We start from the raw sequence: 19,151 nt of genomic DNA on the forward strand, positions 1-19,151 counted from the left end.
TCTTCGTTGCTGTGCACGGGCTTTCTCTAGTTGCAGCGAGTGGGGGCTACTCTTCGTTGCAGTGCACGGGCTTCTCATCGCGGTGGCTTCTCTTTTTGTGGAACACGGGCTCTAGGAGTGTTGGCTTCAGTAGTTGCAGCACGCTGGCTCAGTAGTTGCAGATCGCAGGCTTAGCTGCTCCACAGAGGTTGGCCCTTTGATGTTATCTAAAAAAGATATAGTTGGGGCTTCCCTGGTGGCGCAGTGGTTGAGAGTCCGCCTGCCGATGCAGGGGACACGGGTTCGTGCCCCGGTCCGGGAAGATCCCGCATGCCGCGGAGCAGCTGGGCCCATGAGCCATGGCGGCTGAGCCTGCGCGTCCGGACCCTGTGCTCCGCAACGGGAGAGGCCACAACAGTGGAGAGGCCCAGGTACCGCAAAAAAAAAAAAAAAGACGTAGTTGACCTACCTTCTAATTTTCAAAATTACTTTCCTTAGGAATAAATTTTTTAAAAGGCCAGATTATTTAGGCAAAAAAAATTGGTTAAAGCTTGCAAATTCACACTGTACAGATATCAAAGAATGGATATATTTATAATATTTCTTTGAGCACTTAGCCACAGAAGTAACTTGTAGATTTTGCTTTGAAAAGTAACATTATTCTCCAGGAATACAAAAAATACATTTGAATAATAAAGACCCACCTGGGAAGCGTTGTTCCTTTGACATTATTGTCTCTAAAATTCTTCTCATATTGGGGTAGTTCAACAAATTCTATCAACCACTGAAGCGTGTCCTCAAGGGTCCAATTATGAACTGCAAAAGATGAAAAGAGAAGGAATATTTTAAACACATCTGCTTTCAGAATTTATATAAATTATATATATATTTATATACATAGACATTGTATAACAATACTATAACTTCAGCGGAAATAAAGATGTTAGAGTGAATTTTCAATTCAAGTCAATCAATAATAAGTACTACAATAATATGTAGTGTTCTACGAAAAGCTAAAAACAATGGAGACATACCTCCTACCCTTAAGGGCTTACAATCTAGAACAGAGAAGACACATAAAGGAAAAGATAACAAAATATTAGCATGGTTAATTCTAAAACAAGCATCTATGCAAAGTTTGAACAAGACGAAATAATCCACTATTTCCCTGGTTGTAAACTTACCAGATATATATTTATTCATTCATTCTTTCATTTAGCCATCCATCCATATAATACTGTAAACCTGAGTATCACGTTCCATTCTAAGCACTGGGAATATGGCAATAAAGAAGATGGATAAAGTCCTTGCTCTCATAAAACAAATTCTTTTGGGAGTGGGGAGGGGCAATAAACAAAAGGAGGAAGAAAAGAGGAAGAAATTTCAGATAGTGATCAGCTATTAAGAAAGAAAAGATGTCAGGGTAAAGTCTCTCTGAGGAGCTGTTACCTGAATTAAGACCTAAAAATTGCAAGGAGTCAACATTGTAATGATCTAGGAGAAAAAATAATCCAAACAGAGGAGAAAGCTGGTGTAAAACCTTAAGATAAGGAATGAAACTAGCTGTGTTTGAGGGAAAGAAAGTAGTCAGAGGGGCCAGGTCAAAAAACACTTTCAAAAATTCTGGATATTTTTCTAATTTCAATAAGAAGAAGGAGAGGTAAATAATCTATGTTTTTAAAATATCACTATCCAATGTGGAAAATGAATTGTGAGAGACAAGACTGAAAACAAAGAGGAATAAGGAGACCATTCCTTCCATAACTGTCCAAGCAAAAGCGGTTATATTCCCTTGGACTAATAAGTAAGGTGCTAGTAGAGGATATGGTGACAAGTGGTCAGATTCAGGACATATACTGGAGAAAATGCTTTCAGATGTTCTGATGAAATGGATGGGGTCTGATAGCTAGAGGAAAGCCAAAAACAGTACGGAGAGTGCTATCACTAACTGAGATAGGAAAGAATGAGGAGGAACAAACTGGGGAGGCAAGTAGGGGCAGGTGATAGAGATCGAAAGTTCTATTTTTAGACATGTTATGTTTGAAGTATGTATTAGATATTTAAGTGCAGATATATGTAGCAGTCAGATATACAAATCTCAAGCTTGGGGAAGAGTGAGGTAAGGAACAGAGATATAAATTAGAAGTATGAGCATACAGATGGTCTTCAGACTAAATGAAATCACCCAGAAGAGTTGAAGATATGCTGTTAATGGAGTCTAGGAGATTGGTTCTAATTCATGAAGAAAAGAATAGCTAATGTCTCTTCTCCTAGACATTTATTTTGAGTTAAGCCCTTTGTATGCATTTTTCCCTTTAAACCTTTAAAAAAAAAAAAAAAAACTTATGAGGCACTAACATGATTATCTCCATTTTGGAGATGAGAAACTGAGAAGTTAACGGGACCAAGATAGCAGTAGCTGAACTGGATCTGAACCCAGGCCAACTGACCTCAGGACCTGATTCTACTCTACTCTAAGAGCAATAATATTAAATAATAGTAGAGATATAAGCAAGCAGTTAAACACTGGAAGCAACTCAAGACATTTCTGTTGATACTTGAAGAGTAGGAAGAACAATTGTAGGTTTATCCAAAGGAAAGGATGCAAATGTGCTTGAAAAAAAGAGCTCCATATTCGTCTGCATTTCATCTGAGGGTGTGGAGAAACAAAATGCTTATAGATCACAGAAAAGGCCAGAGTGCAGAAAACAAATGAGCAATAAAAGCAGAGATGGGAATCCATCTGTGATAAATCTGAGATAAGATCTTTCTGATTATGAATTAACTTTTGCAAGCAAAGCTGGGTGTTAGCAATCTGCCTTTTTCATTAAGTGTTCTTTAGAGGAAAAGCTTAATTAAATCATTGACAAAAATTAATTTTTAAATTACATATGATATTTGATAATTTTATACTGAGACAAAGCTTTGACTATTTTTTTAATGATCTCTCTTTCACGTGTTCCTGCCATAAGCTTGGGCATGTGCCTGAGGCTGCTGTATCCGTTTAGCCAAATAACTTAGAATAAATATCAACCAAAGGTTCAGGCCCTGGGTGCTTTCCACTGAATTTAATACATGCAAAGTAGCCTTTTTATCTTAAGTTTCTTCCTATCCAAGATGAACTGCATTGAGAATTGCCTTGCCTTGACTGCCAAGAAACCGACGGTGCAGCTGCACCTCACACACCCACACAAAAACCTCAGCCAAGAAAACAGGATAAGATTCTCTCTGTCGTTTTCTATGGCTGTTCAGCTGATCAAAAGCAAAAGTCCCTGATCTAAACACTCCAGTACATCAAAATAGTCCCTCAATTCCCAATGAACCAAGATAGAAAAGAAGAAACATCAAATGAAAAATAGTACATGTTTAAAGTACACGAATCCTAGTATTACTCCATCTAATAAATAGAATATTACAGTGGTTCTAAACTAATTTTCTTTTCAATGAATCTGTAAAACTCCAAAATTCTAACATAGAGCACACATTTTACTTTGGTGGGGGGGAGGTTTATTTCTTCTTCTTGTGCTATTTGGTTTCTTCGGTGATGCCTAGTAAATACCTTCACTTCTCATAAGCAGGAGCTGTATTTTATATTAGCTTTCTCTGCTCCAATTACAGTAAATTGTCTTTCAATTCTTAGGACAGATAATACTATGTCCTTCCTCAGGGCCTTTGCACATGCTGTTTCCTCTTTCCTTTTCTCTATCCCTCTGACTCCTCTTTGCCTATTTACTTTATTGAGCCTTCATATCGCAGTTAAGCCTCCTCAAACATTACGATATGATCATATATCACTCTGTACTTTTAGGCATAGCATTTAACTAATTATGATTATTTATTTGTATGATTACTGTTTCAACATCTGTTTATACCACTAAAGCATAATTTTCTTGCTCACCATTCTAGCCCTAGCACTTGGTACACAAAAGGCACTAAACAAATTATCTATTGGATCCTCTTGAATAAACGAAGTAGAACGTGTTTGAGAAGTATTATGAAAATCTATTTTCATATTTTAGAAAGGAGATTCAAACAGAAATATGGAATTTGTCTTTATGCCAAATTTTTGATGGCAAAGGAATTATTCATTTAAGAATTATCCATAAATCAACTATACTTCAATTTTTAAAAGTAAATTTAAAAAAGAGAATTATCCAGTTCCTTATTATCTGCCTCTCACTGCTCTTTCACATGTGCTGTTGCTAAATACCATTCCTACCAGAGGGCAGGCAGAGAAGGATATGATACTCCTTAAAAAATACAGATTTTTTTAAATCTGTAAAGCTACAGAAATGTCAGTTTCTACATTGTTAACTTATATTGCTTCTGCTAGAAATTGTGGCCAGTGCCATAGGTTGGTGTCTTTGAGTGATTTTTGGCAATTTATTCCAAGACCAATGGAAAGAACTCTGGAATTCAAACCTGATTCTAGTCCCAGCTGTGTCACTAACTCATTGTGATATCATGGCCAGATTATTTAACTGTGACTCAGTTTCTCAACACACACACAAAATAATGAAATTGAGCTAGACCATCTTTAAAATTCATTCAAATTCTGTTTTTATGATTTCGTTATAATGAACAAGAGATAACGTTTAAAATATTGCTAAACTGTTAACCTAGAACAGGAGATTATAGAATACTGAGCGGGAAAAAGTAACTCTAAGAACTTTTAGGACAGCAACAAAACTGTTCCTAACATTTACTACATGTTTATTAAACACCAGGAGATTTGCAAAACTTATTTCAAACCACCATTGCAACAACCGTTTTGAAGTAGGTACCTTCATCATCATACTGAACCTATAAGTTTATGAAGGTGAAGTTTTTAATTAGATAAAACAGATTACTAAATGGTCAAACCAGGTTCCAGACCAAGTCCATTTCTAGAATTGTCTACCACTGTACAATAACATTACCTCTTTAGAGTTAGGTAAGTGGTCCTCATAATCAAATTAGGCACTACAAGTAGACAGTTTATGCTCCGTACTTGAAACCATATATGCAGCTTTCTAGATCTGCCATATTCCCCCATGCCACTCCTTCAACCTGGAATGGCTTTCCCTTCTTCCTTCTTTGCCAGCCAGGCTTGCTCTTCCTTAGCCTTCGGATCAGGAAGTCACTCCCCCACAAAGTTTTCCCTATCTATCCATTTCCAGATTATAGATGCTCTTCCTTGCGCCCCTGATCACATGTACCTATATCTGCCAAAGGATTTATCACATACTCTAACGTGATTGTCTGTGCTTGTGTTACCCTCTGGATGATGAGTTCCCAGAGGGCAGGAACTTGTTCTTTTACCTAACACAGTGATTATTAACACCATAATGCCACATTCCTTTGATATAGGATTTTACATTTTACTACACACTTTCACATACATTCTCATTTAACACCTCCAAACCACATCAGAGACAGCTGTTACCTCTACCGTCTACAGAGAGAACCTGAGCCAAGAGAGGCCATGTAGTTACACAGCTAGCACGTAACTCAAATCTTCTGACTCCAAGTTCACTGCCAATATAGGTGGCTCCTGATTTAAAAGAAGAGCTCACTATTTAACGTTAAAATTCAAAACACATTTTCTCATAGAAAAAAAGCTTCCAGACTTACAGTACTAATAGTAATTCAAGAGTTAAACATTACATATGAGCAATCTGCTGTGGGTAACTGCGTTAATGGATTCAGGATTCCACTAAAGGCATTAAGTAAGCATCATGGCCTAGTGAAGGCCTGGAGGTAGTAACACAATAGCCCAATGGAGCCACACCAGTTCTTCATCATGGGACTGACTCCTAGGACTTGAAAAGGGGGCTCTAACAGCCTGAAGGGTAAGATTTCAAAGAGTCAGGGGATTGAGAGCTGGAGCAGGGCTCTGGAACAAAGGAAGTAGTGTGGGACAGGGGAGAGTGGGGACAGGATGGTGACTAGAACCAAATCTCCAGGAGACGAGGGGGTGTGGGAGAACAACATTTATGGATTTTTCACAGGAACAGAGTCACTATGAGGACTCTCCTTTCCATGCTCCCTTTGCTGCTATCTAAAGGGCTCTTTCTGTAATAGGGAATGAGATTCCTGATTCTACACCAAAACAGTTCCTCTTTCTTGCCCCTCCTACTTGCTATTGTCAATGCCACCTCCATATAATTAGTTTGGACCAACACTTTGAAAAGATGAAAAACAGTAACTGGGCCTCAGGGGAGACAGCAGTAGAAGCTATAGTAATGGGGAGAACGAAGAGATAGTAAGGGCTAGAAATACCCAGCAACAGAGAGGTAAAGAATCAAGCATTCCTGTGGCCACCCAGCAAAAGCAGCCTTCTAAAAAAAACTCATGAGTCATGCATAGGTACATGCTCAGTTGTACAAACTAGGTTATAAGTAGAAGAAACACTCCAACTGAAAGTGATCTCTCCCTCCCCTGAATTTCTATAGTACTTACTATTTCTACCAAATGGCATATCATATGTGCTGCCTTATTTTATAACAGTTTGCTTAATTACATCTTATGTTCCTATCATACTGTAAGCTTCCAGCAGCCCAGCATAAAGTTGCCATTTAAGTATTAGCTGAATATATAACTGACTTTTTTCTTCCTTAAAGAACCTGTTTCGTTTTGTTTTTGTGTCTACTTGCTATCCCATAGTGGAATGAAAGACAAACAATACTGTTTTCATGATATCCCATTTCAAAGAGAGAATCCCTGAGTCCAAAAGAGGATCAAAGAGACTAACAATGGAGGTTAAGGTGCTAGTTTATAGCCATGTGTTTGACAGTTGGATGAGATGAGAATTTGTGTGCTTCCAGTCCATCTCTGCCTTAACCAAATGTGACAGGCATGAACAGTGTAAAAGAGAAACTTCAGAAGATTTAAATAATGTATTTACTTGCTCATTTCATCTGCAGAAGGCAATCTTATAAAACCAATGCACCCAGTGCACTTAGTCATATACTTGTATTAAGTCACAGGCCTAAAAATACAAAACAGCTTAGTGAAGTACCACGATCTAAGTTTTCATCTGTTGTATTTAATATTAAGTACATGCTGTCCTAAAAGCCTTCAAAGATGATTTGTGAAATCACCTAAATACTGTGAGGGAGAAAACTAATTTCTAATTATAAAGCATTAGTGTGCATGTAGAGACATGTTAATAAAGCAGTACCTAACATTTTGTGAGCGCTTGGCAAGTTCCAGGAACTGTGCTAAATGCTTTACATGAATTATCTCATGAAATCCTTTCAACAATGCTATGAACTAGGTTTTAGGAGTAATATTATAATCTTGGTTTACAGATCAGGAAGCTGAGTCTCAGAGAGTATGCGTAACTTGTCCAAATTCACACACCAAGTAAGCAGTGGAGACAGGATTCAAAACTACATCGACTTCAAAGCCCCAACTCTTAACCATTATGCACTTCCTCCTCCCCTCCTCTGCATACTGAGAAAATTTCAAAGCCACCATCAGCTGTGTCACACCTTGCGTATAACAGACAGACCATTTACATTTACTCTGCATTTCATTTCTTAATATCTCCTACTACTTTTTAAAAACTGCTATCTTCTAAATTTATGATAAAAACATTTGTAATGTTCTTAATGTTAGGAAAGCAACTAACATTGCTTTAACAGTTTCTTTTGGGAAACTAATGTATTTCAAAGAAATCAACTTGTGATATTTTAATACAGTACCATATAGCTACATACAGTACAGTTACTACACACTTACTACTTTCTATTAAAGTATGAAAACTTCTTTATAAGTAACAAAAGGTGTGGTAAGGGGGTCAGGAAGGAGAAAGAAGAAACATTGTTAACAAAAGTAACTATACTTAAAGTTGGCCATATGAAATGGTTAGTAAAAACAAGTTCTATATTTTGAAGCTACTCTGATACGCAAGCTAAAAATTATTTGTCGTTTGAAAAATATGTGAATTACTGGCATGTTTATGTGACGTACTAATTTCTAAAATATAGGTGCAGACCAGTATTCACAGCTTCTCCAAATTCAATTTCAACTAAGAATTTTAAGTTACAAAAGCCTCAGAAGTTCTTACAGTGACAGACAATTTATCTGGGGAAACTGCAACTAACCAAAGGTTCAACATAGCAGGACTTTGATGAAAAGCAACTTTAACTAAATGTAATATAAACATTTAAAAAAATAACTTTTTAAAATATAAAAAATGAAAATGTTTAAAGCTTTCCACACTTAATCTCAACTCAGGCGGTTTATAGACTGTGTGGTATCAGTTCTGAGTGAGACTTCAGATGATCAGCTGCTCAGCATAGTCAAGAGAGGCTTATCTTTAGAACAGAACCAGCACGTGAGCGCCTCATCTGCACAGTGGTCAGTGGGGCATGTCTCTGTTAACAGGACTAAATTCCTGCACCATGCTATATTTGGACACCTAAAAGCCACACCCTGAACTTGGGAAGTCGAGATATTAGTAGATATTAGTAGGTGTATCAAAGAGAAATAAGTACACACTTTCTCTCATAAGCTCCTTACCTTTTACCATGCAAGAATTACATGTAATTTTTAGACACTCTAGATAAATATTGGTAAATGTCTGAATGTTCAGAACTCAAAAACTACCAGGTGTTCTCTCTCCAACAGGGGTACAATGGACACTTAGGGAAAGCTTTAATATTTTTCCTGTTGTAAACTGCAATCTTATCATTTAAACGGAGTATACCATCAACACCTAGTTTTGTGAAGATGATGAAAGATAACAAAGACATATCTAAAAAATAGAAACTGGAGAAACATTGAGTCTCAAAGTTGTATGACTGTTCTGAAGATTAACTAACAAAATGTATGTGGAAATAACTCTTAGGAATGGTAAAACTGTTCCACAAATGTAAATTATTATCATAATATAATAAATACTGTTACTTATAATAAATAAGTAAATTCAAGGAATTTGCTTTCTTTATAAGTAAGTCCACAAAATCAGTGGACTCAACAGCTATAAGGGATTAAATGTTTAATCAAGTTTTCCTAAACATCTCATTACGATGTCCTCGAAGATGTTAGGGACTGAGTGGCTGAATCTCTGGTTATGCATCTTCCACTTTACACTCAGCCCTCAACCTTCTTTTTTTAAAACACTGAACTGAGACTACAAAGAGTATTTCACATCAAATGAAAATAAGTTCTTTAAGGGCAGACAATATCTCTTATTCATTTCTATATTCCCAACATGTTATATACAATGCCAAAAATACAGCAGGCACTAAACAAATGTGGAATGGCAGATGTTTCTTAGGAACTCAATTAATACTTGCTAGATGAGTGAATGAATTACAAAATGATTTATTAACCAAGGCTGCCAGGAAAATGTCACCTTTGCATTCACTTTAAAAAGAGTGGCATTTCTAGATAAAGCAACAAACTTTTTCAAAAGTACGGCTAAGCTTCATAAAAAAGAAAGGATGCTACTTTTCAAAGAATATGTTGAAGAACAATTCTATAATTATAATTATTATATTTACAAACATCTGCTTTAATTTTCTGCTATTAAGATTTCAAAATCGCTCAATTTTTTTTCTCTTGGAATTTGGGAGTTTCTTCAAAAGACTATCTGCACAGGTGACTTGGGATTCTTATATTCAACAAATATTTACTGAGTGCACAGTAATTACTCCTGGGCACTAGATAAAATAAACGTAAAACATCAGAGTCAAGAAATTATTACCAAGACTAACATAAAGCTCAATGTAAGAAAATGTACTGACTTTAAGAGGAAGTTCAACAAAAATGACCACAAAGCCCAGTTAATAAATGCCTTATTTCTAAAGGGTATTAAATCAAAGGCCAGCTAACAATGGAGCTTTCACAGCTTCTTGTCACACATCTCCAGGTAAGAAGAGACATCACACGCAAAACGTGTTAATCCTTATTTCTCCTAGAATAGAAAAATTCACCAATACCAATGGTAAAACCATTTTCAAGATAATATTACCTAGAAACTTTGATATGACTTTTTCTAGTACATGTAGCATTTAAAATTCTAACAGTTCACAAATGCTATTAGCTGCATTTACTTGGTATACAGCATTTTCCAATTTAGGTTTCAACTACTACATAGACTAGAGGTTTAACTCATTACTATTAATGCCAAAACAATTTAGGAAAAGTTCACTTGTTTTCTGAGTACTAGTGACACAATGATTGAAACATTAAAATACTAAATAGCCTCCCCATTCACAGGGGACCTTTGTCAATAGCTAGAGTTATGTGATGAAGGAAAAATGTGAATAATGTGCTTCAGTGATAAAAATAAATTCATAAAGATGAACTCCTTAATACAATGTCACTGTATAGTGCTCACTCGACTTCTCTCCAAAGTCTTTTTTAATTCTCAAATTGCCCAGCAGTAGCTGGGTTCCATGTGAGGATGGGAAGATAGGCTAGTGGTGGGCAGAGTCTGCATAATGAGGACAACGGGAACACGAGGTCCCTACAAGGCAGGCTCCTGAGGGAGGGAGCAGCCCAATGGTGTCAAAAGACTGAATATGTACAGGGGGACTCAGCAAATTAGAAAATATATTGAAGGTAACAGAGCTAGGTGTTTCATGGTCAGTGAAATGAGATACAAATAGGGAAAGAAGTTAACTAGAATTAACCAGCTAGAATTAATCCAGTAGTGTTAGACTGGTATCAATGTGAACTGGTATCAGGTATCAGTGAGAACTCGTGACTTCTAATTTAGAGAGAGAAGTAAATAGAGATGTGTGTGTGTGTTTCTTAACTCTGTCCACTGAGAAGGCCTGGGAATAATACCTCAGTAGCAAGGAGAACACCTAGTGTGCAAATCTTGGTTTCTAAATACCACCTCAACTAAAAGTAACCAGAACTCCTTGGAGAAATGGTTGTTTCCAGGGGTAGGGCTGAGAAATAACAGAGTAAGCCTGGAGGGCTTCCCTGGTGGCACAGTGGTTGAGAGTCCGCCTGCCGATGCAGGGAACACGGGTTCGTGCCCCGGTCCGGGAAGATCCCACATGCCGCAGGGCGGCTAGGCCCGTGAGCCATGGCCGCTGAGCCTGCGCGTCCGGAGCCTGTGCTCCGCAACGGGAGAGGCCACAACAGTGAGAGGTCCGCGTACCGAAAAGAAAATAAAAATAAAAATAAGCCTGGAACATCTTTTTGTGCCAGAATATAAGGAAAGCTCAAAAAATGATAGAGACATACATATGAAAGAATAGAAAAGCCAGCTTGAAAGGCTTCCCACTAGCCATAGTTGGGACAATTTAAGCACTAAAATAATGAGAGCAACAAATCCAGGAGTCCATGCTGATATAAATGAATAAATGCAGAAGATCAACCTTCAGAACAGTCATAAGATTTTGAGATTCACTATTTCCCCAATTTCTATTTTCAAGATATGTCTGTTATCTCCCACCATTTTCACAGGACAAGATGTTAACAATACGCTGTTTAAATTTCTTCCTTATAGTAAAATGCAACTAATAAATAGAAGGAATGATGGAATTTGAAAAATTACAATTTGGCAACCATCAGAGTAATAAATAATTCAGGCAAGAAACATTCACAGGTGCTGAAACTAGTGGGTGAAAGTGATATGAGGAATGTGATGTTACAAAGTCTCCAAGTTTCCACACACACACAAAAAATATTAATTACAAAGGGGGAAAAAAGTAACTTTACAGTTACAGCAACGGAGTAGACACTATCTTAATCAAGTGATCAAAGGTAACACCACATAAGACAAACTGACACCATGTGCCACTCAAAAGGATTGAATGAAAAGAATCATTTCTGTGACAGTCCAGCCCAAAATGCCTAACGGGGATCTAATCATATGAAAACATCAAACAAATCCTAATTTAGATACAATCTACAAAATGACACTTTTGACAATTACTAGCCAAAGACATGCAAGGCAAGGAAATACTATGGAATTGTTCCAGATTAAAGAAGACTACAAATTCAGGACAACTGGGTATAATGAATACTCTTGGATCCTTTGGCTATAAAGGTCATTATGAGGATAAAAGGCAAAATTGGAATGAGGGTCTCTGGACAAAGTGTATATGAGTTCTTTGTTCTGGTCCTGCAACTTTTCACTAAATTTGAAATTGCTTTCAATTAAAAAAACTGTATTAATAATCTTTCTTTTTCAATTATGCAGGCAGAGAGTTCTAATAATTGCTAACTTCACTACTTTTGTAGTTTATGGTTTTCTTCAAGAAAGTATGGTAATCTTTTAACACTAACAATGATAATAGCAAACATTAGGCCCTTATTAGCTGTCAAGTATTGTTCTAAGCTCTATATATTGATTAACTCGTTTAATCCTGAACACAATCCTCTAAGGTGGGTACTATTACTACCTACGTTTTACAGATGGGGAAAGTTAAAGACAGAAAGATTAAGGTACTTGCCCAAGGGGAACAAAATATACTAAGTGTTACACAAAGAGTTGAATCTAGGAAGTGAACCTCCACACTTTCTACGGAATACTGTCTCTAGGAGAGGACAGCTGCATCTTGGAGTTTCACAAGATACCAGTAACTAAAAGATGAGAGACCTCAGTGATTATAAAGCCTCAGAATCCATAAAAAGTTAACTTGTTGTTCAACATTCATTTAGTAGCAGGTTGAAAAGATGTAAGATCCTAAATTCATAATATTGGAAATTTCTAGTACAGATTTATGATGTTTATTTAGCAAAAAACTAATAATAGCCTACTACAAAAATATTTATGATACTTTTGAAAACTAGACTTTAAAGAAGACCAATTCTTCTCTTAACTTTGGCTGCATTCAGGAATAACCTGAAATTTAAGTAGTTTTTTTTTTTTTAAGAACATCGTGACTACATTGGTTTAAAACTCTAAGACATTTAAACTTTACTATTTCGCTACTGTAAAAGTAGAGCTGGAGTTGAAATAACTTTTTTTTTTTTTGCCTTTTCTAATTGTCTATTCAATAATTCCCAGTTATATTTCTTTGTTCTCTTAAATTGACTTATTTCCCAGATCCAGAAGCGCTTTCCTGCTTTAACTTTTTTTTTTTTTTGCCTTTTCTAATTGTCTATTCAATAATTCCCAGTTATATTTCTTTGTTCTCTTAAATTGACTTATTTCCCAGATCCAGAAGCGCTTTCCTGCTTTAACTTTTTTTTTTCTTTTTCAGGCCCCAGCTGTGTCAATGGGGAAGAAAGTAATTCTGCTTACTTTGGGGAAACAGTGTTGGAGACAAAACAGCAAGTTATTTCCAAATAATTAAATTCAGAGTTCTTCTTAAATTATAATTGCCCTCTTATTTCTACTGTGTAATGATTATCTATTTTAATGGAAGTGTTGACAAACCAAAAACCATAGAAGTGACCTCTAAGTCCTGCCTAACCAATTTACTTGCAAAATAAACAAATTCTTACATTCCAGAAGACAAATACCATATCTATTCGTAATTTATCCATGTCTTCAGTCTACACAAATGCTACTAATAAAAATATTACACCAATTTGGTATTTCAGAGAATTCTGCTCCTTCCTTCCTATTAAGAAAAATGAAAGATAATCACAATGACATCAAATTAATTTCTGAAAAAATATTATCCAAATTTTTCATTAAAAAATATAGAAGGGAATTCCCTGGTGGTCCAGCAGTTAAAACTCCACACTCCCAGTGCGGGGGGCCCCGGGTTCGATCCCTGGTCGGGGAACTGGATCCTGCATGCATGCTGCAACTGAAAGGTCCTATGAGCCGCAACTAAGACCCAGGGTAGCCAAATAAATAAATAAATATTATATATATATAAAATGAAGACAGCACCGTAAACTAAATAAAACTTCCATTTCTTATAGTAGTCTAAATCTCATAAAAGTATTGCTTTTCTTAGAATCGATAACAGCAAAGTACTGCCTATAACTACTTATAATTTAATAACTCTTTTTATAATTTCATAAAAGCATATCTTCCTAGACAATTCTCTGGACGTCTTTATAAACTTTATATTCATCGACTCTCTAATGTTATATTTGTTCTTTTCCCTACTGAGAAGACCTCACTTGGCAAAAATTCATGAGTAACTCAAAAGATAAGAACTCTAGGACATCATGAAGACACAGCACTGCAAAAACCTTCTACATTCTTAGGCTCTTTACAGTAAAGTTACCAGTAGTTGTGAACAGTAGTTGGTATTCTTAGATATTACTTAAGCGTGATGAATACTATTTGCCTTTTGGGGGTGTTTAGGTCATGTTGCAAGAATCATATATTCCCTAAACTTAACATGTATCTGGAGGGCATCACTTTCTCAAGATTTCCAAACTAACTCAGAATGACAGCACCTAGTATTTGCCTCCTCGAATTCACTTCTTTGATCCTCCAATGATGCTTTTAAAAACACCCATGTTTCCTCTTGCACAGTAAAGACATGTCTGGTGATCTAGGTGAACAAAGTCAGGGTTTCACCTTGTCAAAGTAAAAAGAGCTGTGCAGAGGTGAAAATCTGTAACAGTGAGGAAGATTTTGGAAAGGGTAGAAGTAGAGCAAAATTTACTGATATAGTGTCCAGTGATGAGAGTTATATTCGCTCATTTAATTAAAATACCAAAATGGGATTTAATAAAGCATCTGTATTTGGGAAATAATATACTCATCATAAAATTCAGAGTGGGGAAAAAAAGAGGTATATGAGAAAATCCATTTATAGTCCAAAAATTCTGTCCTGAAAATGTCAAGAACATATCAGATTTTCTGAAGGAGTGGCTATATTTTACATCTTGTGACCCATGCTGCCAGACCCCACACACCTACTTCTGGATCCAGAATAACCTTTTAAGCTTTTCTTCTACCTACTCTTGTCAAAGTCTAGTCTCTCTTGCTCATCAATCTGTTATAGCTGTTTGTCAACTAGGTACCCCTTTTCTCTCTGTCGTCTTCTGAGACAAGACTCACGATCACCAGGGAAAGGGGGTCAGAAAAGGAAGTAATCAGAGGACATCGCCACATGACCTAAGCCAGTTACTTCCTGAACTTTTTCGAACTAGAGCAGGCAGGAAAGACTCCTTTCTCTTTGGTCAAGATCCTGGGAAAAGGTAAGTCTACAACTGCCCACAGCCACAGTTTAGCCTCTAGGAAATGCAGCAGGAGAAAATAAAAGCAAAATCCAGAAAGAAACAGAGAAATGCAGATAACCAGGGTGGATTAAGCCCCTGACTACATACCTACACTTTCCTTAAGTTAAATAAAGATAGTTTTTAATTAATATAGATTTTCTCCTACATCAATTTTTTCTCAACTGGGTCATTCCATTAATAAACACACTTTTGTATATTTCCACCTTTTAAAAAATAAAAAAAACTGCCTTCATATCATATTTATCTTCAGGTTATCACAGCCCCACTTCTCTTCTCCTCCTTTTGAAAGTCAACAATATTTACTATCTGCACTTCCTCCTTTATCCACTCCGATCTGACGTTCACTTCCACCACTACAGTGCAACTGCTTTGTCGAGATCACCAGCAACCTCAGCCTCTACTTTGCCGATCCAATGGTAGGTCTCTGTCGTGAGCTTACTCAAACTTCTGGAGCACCTGACACTGACTATGCCTTCTTTCTTAAAATATTTCCTTCATATACTTCAGCACTCTAGATTCTCCCGGTTCCCCTCATACCTCACTGGTCACGTCTTCTCTTTCTTCTTTCCAGGATCCTTCTCCTCTCAGCATTCAGTCCTTCACTTCTTTGCATCGTGATCTCCATGTTTCTCAACGTGTTTTTTTTTTCCCCGTTATTGATCAGGCCCAACTGAGCCTGTTTCAACTTCTTTTTCCCCTAACTGCCTCCATCTCCAAGAAATTTTAATACCACAGATACATAAAACCTAGGCACCATCCTTAATTCCTGTCCCCACCCCCATCAACTTCCTAAATCTAATCCAACAGCAAATCCTGCCAGCTATTCCTTCAAACTATACCTCAAATCAGACCTCTCTGCTACCTCCCTCTACCAGCTCACCGCAAGACCCTCAACAGGCCTTTTACTTCTACTCCTGCCTCTTTTCTCCAGAGTCTAATATCCACGCAGTAACTACATAATCTTTTCAAAAGATAGACCACACATCCTCACTTAGCTCGAAACTCCTAAATGGAGCTAGACTTTCAGTAAGTATACTGACATTATACTTAAAATAAATCCCACATTCTTTACTAGGCCCTTCAAGGCCTTATGAGATCTGGCCCCTGTTTATCCCAGTGATCTTACTTGTCTCCTACCACTCTCCCCATTCCTTATGACCATCTAGCTACACCAGCCTTCTATATAGTCCCCTAAATACTCTGAGGTCATTCCAGCCTCAGACTTAGCCTGGCTGATCTCTAAACCTGGAATATACATCATCCAGACCTTCCTGTGACTCACTCTCTCTCATCACTCAGGTCTATATCAAATATCACTTCTTTGGGAAGTTCCTCCTTGACTACATTACTTAAATAGCCCCCATCCTACCTAGTCACCGACCATGTATTACCCTGCTTTACTTGTATCATGTCACTAATCTGTTCCAGCAGTCCTGTGAGTGTATATATATCTACACACACACACACATGCAAACTTGTTCATTATCTGTCTTCCTAAAAGAGTGCTAACTTCATGAAGGTAGGATATCTATTTTGCTCAATGCTCTAACCCCAAAACCCAGAATAATGCCAGTGAGTCACTTGCAATTAATAAAATCATTGATGAAAGAGTATCCTTACAACTAATTTCCCATTACTTGAAGTAATTTGAGTCTCTCTCTTTATCTTCTGCCACTAAAAAAAGACTTATTAAGACATATAAACTGCTCAAACTTTAAAATAAAGCTCTGTAGTAAAAAAAGAGAGAAGACATAGTATACTGTAATTTCAAGCCAATCAACAAAGCATGTTGAACAATCAGTTATGCACATTAATTTATTAAGTGTTTAGTTTTGTGATAAATTCAGCCTCCAGTACTTAATATAGTGCAGGCTCCATTAGAAACTAGAGTGATTACTTTTGGGGCATTCCTGAAAAACACTCAAAGAATCTAGACACAGTCCTAAAACATATATCCACTAACTTAAAACTTAACCTTCCCTTTTTCAAAAGCTTCCAATAACACATCTAAAAGAGAATGCAGTCTAAAGTCATGGTCAGATTCATGCAATTGAGCATGCTCATTAAAAACAGATGAGAGAAATGTAAACAACTACCAAAGCAGATCAATCTTCAACTATCTCACACTGCAATCTGGGATATGCTTACCTTTGCTAAGGTCACAGGCTCTGGATGAGTGGGTATGCAGCTAGCACACAGAAACCTATTATTATTCATTGTAGTAGAGCTGTAGCACTATCATTAAAATTCTGCCACAAAATATTTGGTACTGGTCAAAACATGGAAAATAAGGATGTTAGAATTCTATATTCTTACAATATATAATTCAGAAACCAAACAAACAAATAAGCATATGTAAAGGGTAAAGAACTTCTTGGGCCTCCCCTTTCTAATTACTCACCCTCCCATTTCCCCTTTTCCTAGCCCACCTCTAATCCCTTCCAAAAAGTTCAAGGCATTGTTTTAAAAGAACTGTCACTCAAATTCTTCATGGGAAGTAAATTCTGCGAAGGATTTGAAAATGGCTAGTGATAGTGCCATCTAGCAATGAAGAATTACTCTGTCAACTAGTTTCTTGCCTGTCTTAGCTTAAATTCATTTTTTATTAACCTAACAATATCTTTTCAATCCATAAACCAACATACTTATCCATAAAGAAAATAAATACTGACATTTATTACATTAAGATGTAATCCCAACTTCCAACTCTTATACATAGTGGTAGTACTTTTTGAACAAAATCCTTGCTGAAATGAAAAATTTTTTAAATGTTCAACTTTTTAAAATGTCAGTAGAGTACTTCTCTTTTTCTTTCAGCATAATCAGATCTACCAGTTCTTAAGAAAACCCTTTACTTGATCATACTACCTATTTGTAACTACCATTCAATTTCCTCCATTTTCTTGCCTACCCCTTAAATAGGGGGTTACCCATATATCTACTTCCTATCTACTCATTGTCTTAAATCATTTTTTATTGTGGCAAAATACACATAACATAAAATTTACCATCTTAACCATTTTTAAGTGTATAGCTCAATAGTATTAAGTATTCATATTGTTGTGTAACCATCACCACCATCCAACTCTACAACTCTCTTCATCTTGCAAAATGGAAACTCTGTACCAATTAACCAGTAACTCCCCATTCCCCTCCCCCTAGCCCCCAGCAACCACTATTCTACTGTCTCTATGATTTTGACTACTCTAGGTAGCTCATATAAGCGGAATCATACTGTATTTGCCTTTTTGTGACTGACTTATTTCACTTAGCGTAATGTCTTCAAGGTTCATCCATGTTGTAACATAGGTCAGAATTTCCTTACTTTTTAAGACTGAATAATACTCCATTGTATAACACATTTTGCTTATCCATTTATCTGTTGATGGACATTTGGGTTGCTTCCACTTAAATCTTTTTTAAGATTTATTCCGTGTGTATACGTGAGTCAATTCCCCATACCAATGTTTAAAGTGATATCCTGCAGGTTAATGATTTTCTTCTTGTCATATCTAATGGCTTTTTTCCAATACATTGTATTTCTCTATTTAGCACTACTGGCCACACTTTTCATCTCTCCTCTCTCTATCCCCCAGTGAGAGAGACAGAGAGAGAGAAGAAATGACTTCCAAAGATTCATATAACATAAAGAGAATAAAACATGAAGGATGTCAATGGACCAGAGAAATAAAATCATACTAAAAGCATGCACAAAATATAAATGAGGTCCTTAATAAAAGCTACAAAAAGTAGACAAAGAAGGAAATAAAATCAGTCACAGGGTTCACAAGATAAGCACAAATCATCCCCTCAGGAATACAACTATTCTTATTACAGAGAACTAAAAAAAGATTCTTCATGAGGGCTCTCAGCAGATACTTTGCAATATGGTGGACTATGCCCTCAACTATACAACCATCCATCACTTCCTGAAAACTCTCCTCTACAGACTTTCAAGAAAGTGCACCTTCCAGGGCTTCCCTGGTGGCGCAGTGGTTGAGAATCCGCCTGCCGATGCAGGGGACACGGGTTCGTGCCCCGGTCCGGGAAGATCCCACATG

General features: G+C 36.7%; 1 protein-coding gene across 5 annotated transcripts in view; it reads right to left on the bottom strand.

Annotated features, from left to right (window-relative positions):
* STIM2 (stromal interaction molecule 2) overlaps positions 1 to 19,151 on the bottom strand; it is a 170,656-nt gene that overhangs the window by 32,656 nt on the left and 118,849 nt on the right. For all 5 annotated transcript variants that reach the window (XR_002891155.3, XR_008617845.1, XM_024119383.3 and 2 more), the window contains exon 4: positions 684 to 795. Coding sequence is in view for 3 of the 5 variants with exons in the window: in XM_024119383.3 (XP_023975151.1) it covers positions 684 to 795 (112 nt within the window). In the remaining 2 variants the exon portion in view is untranslated. The remainder of the gene's footprint in view (positions 1 to 683; positions 796 to 19,151) is intronic.

Source organism: Physeter macrocephalus, chromosome 7 (assembly GCF_002837175.3).
Source record: "Physeter macrocephalus isolate SW-GA chromosome 7, ASM283717v5, whole genome shotgun sequence".
In the NCBI taxonomy this organism is placed as follows: domain Eukaryota; kingdom Metazoa; phylum Chordata; class Mammalia; order Artiodactyla; family Physeteridae; genus Physeter; species Physeter macrocephalus.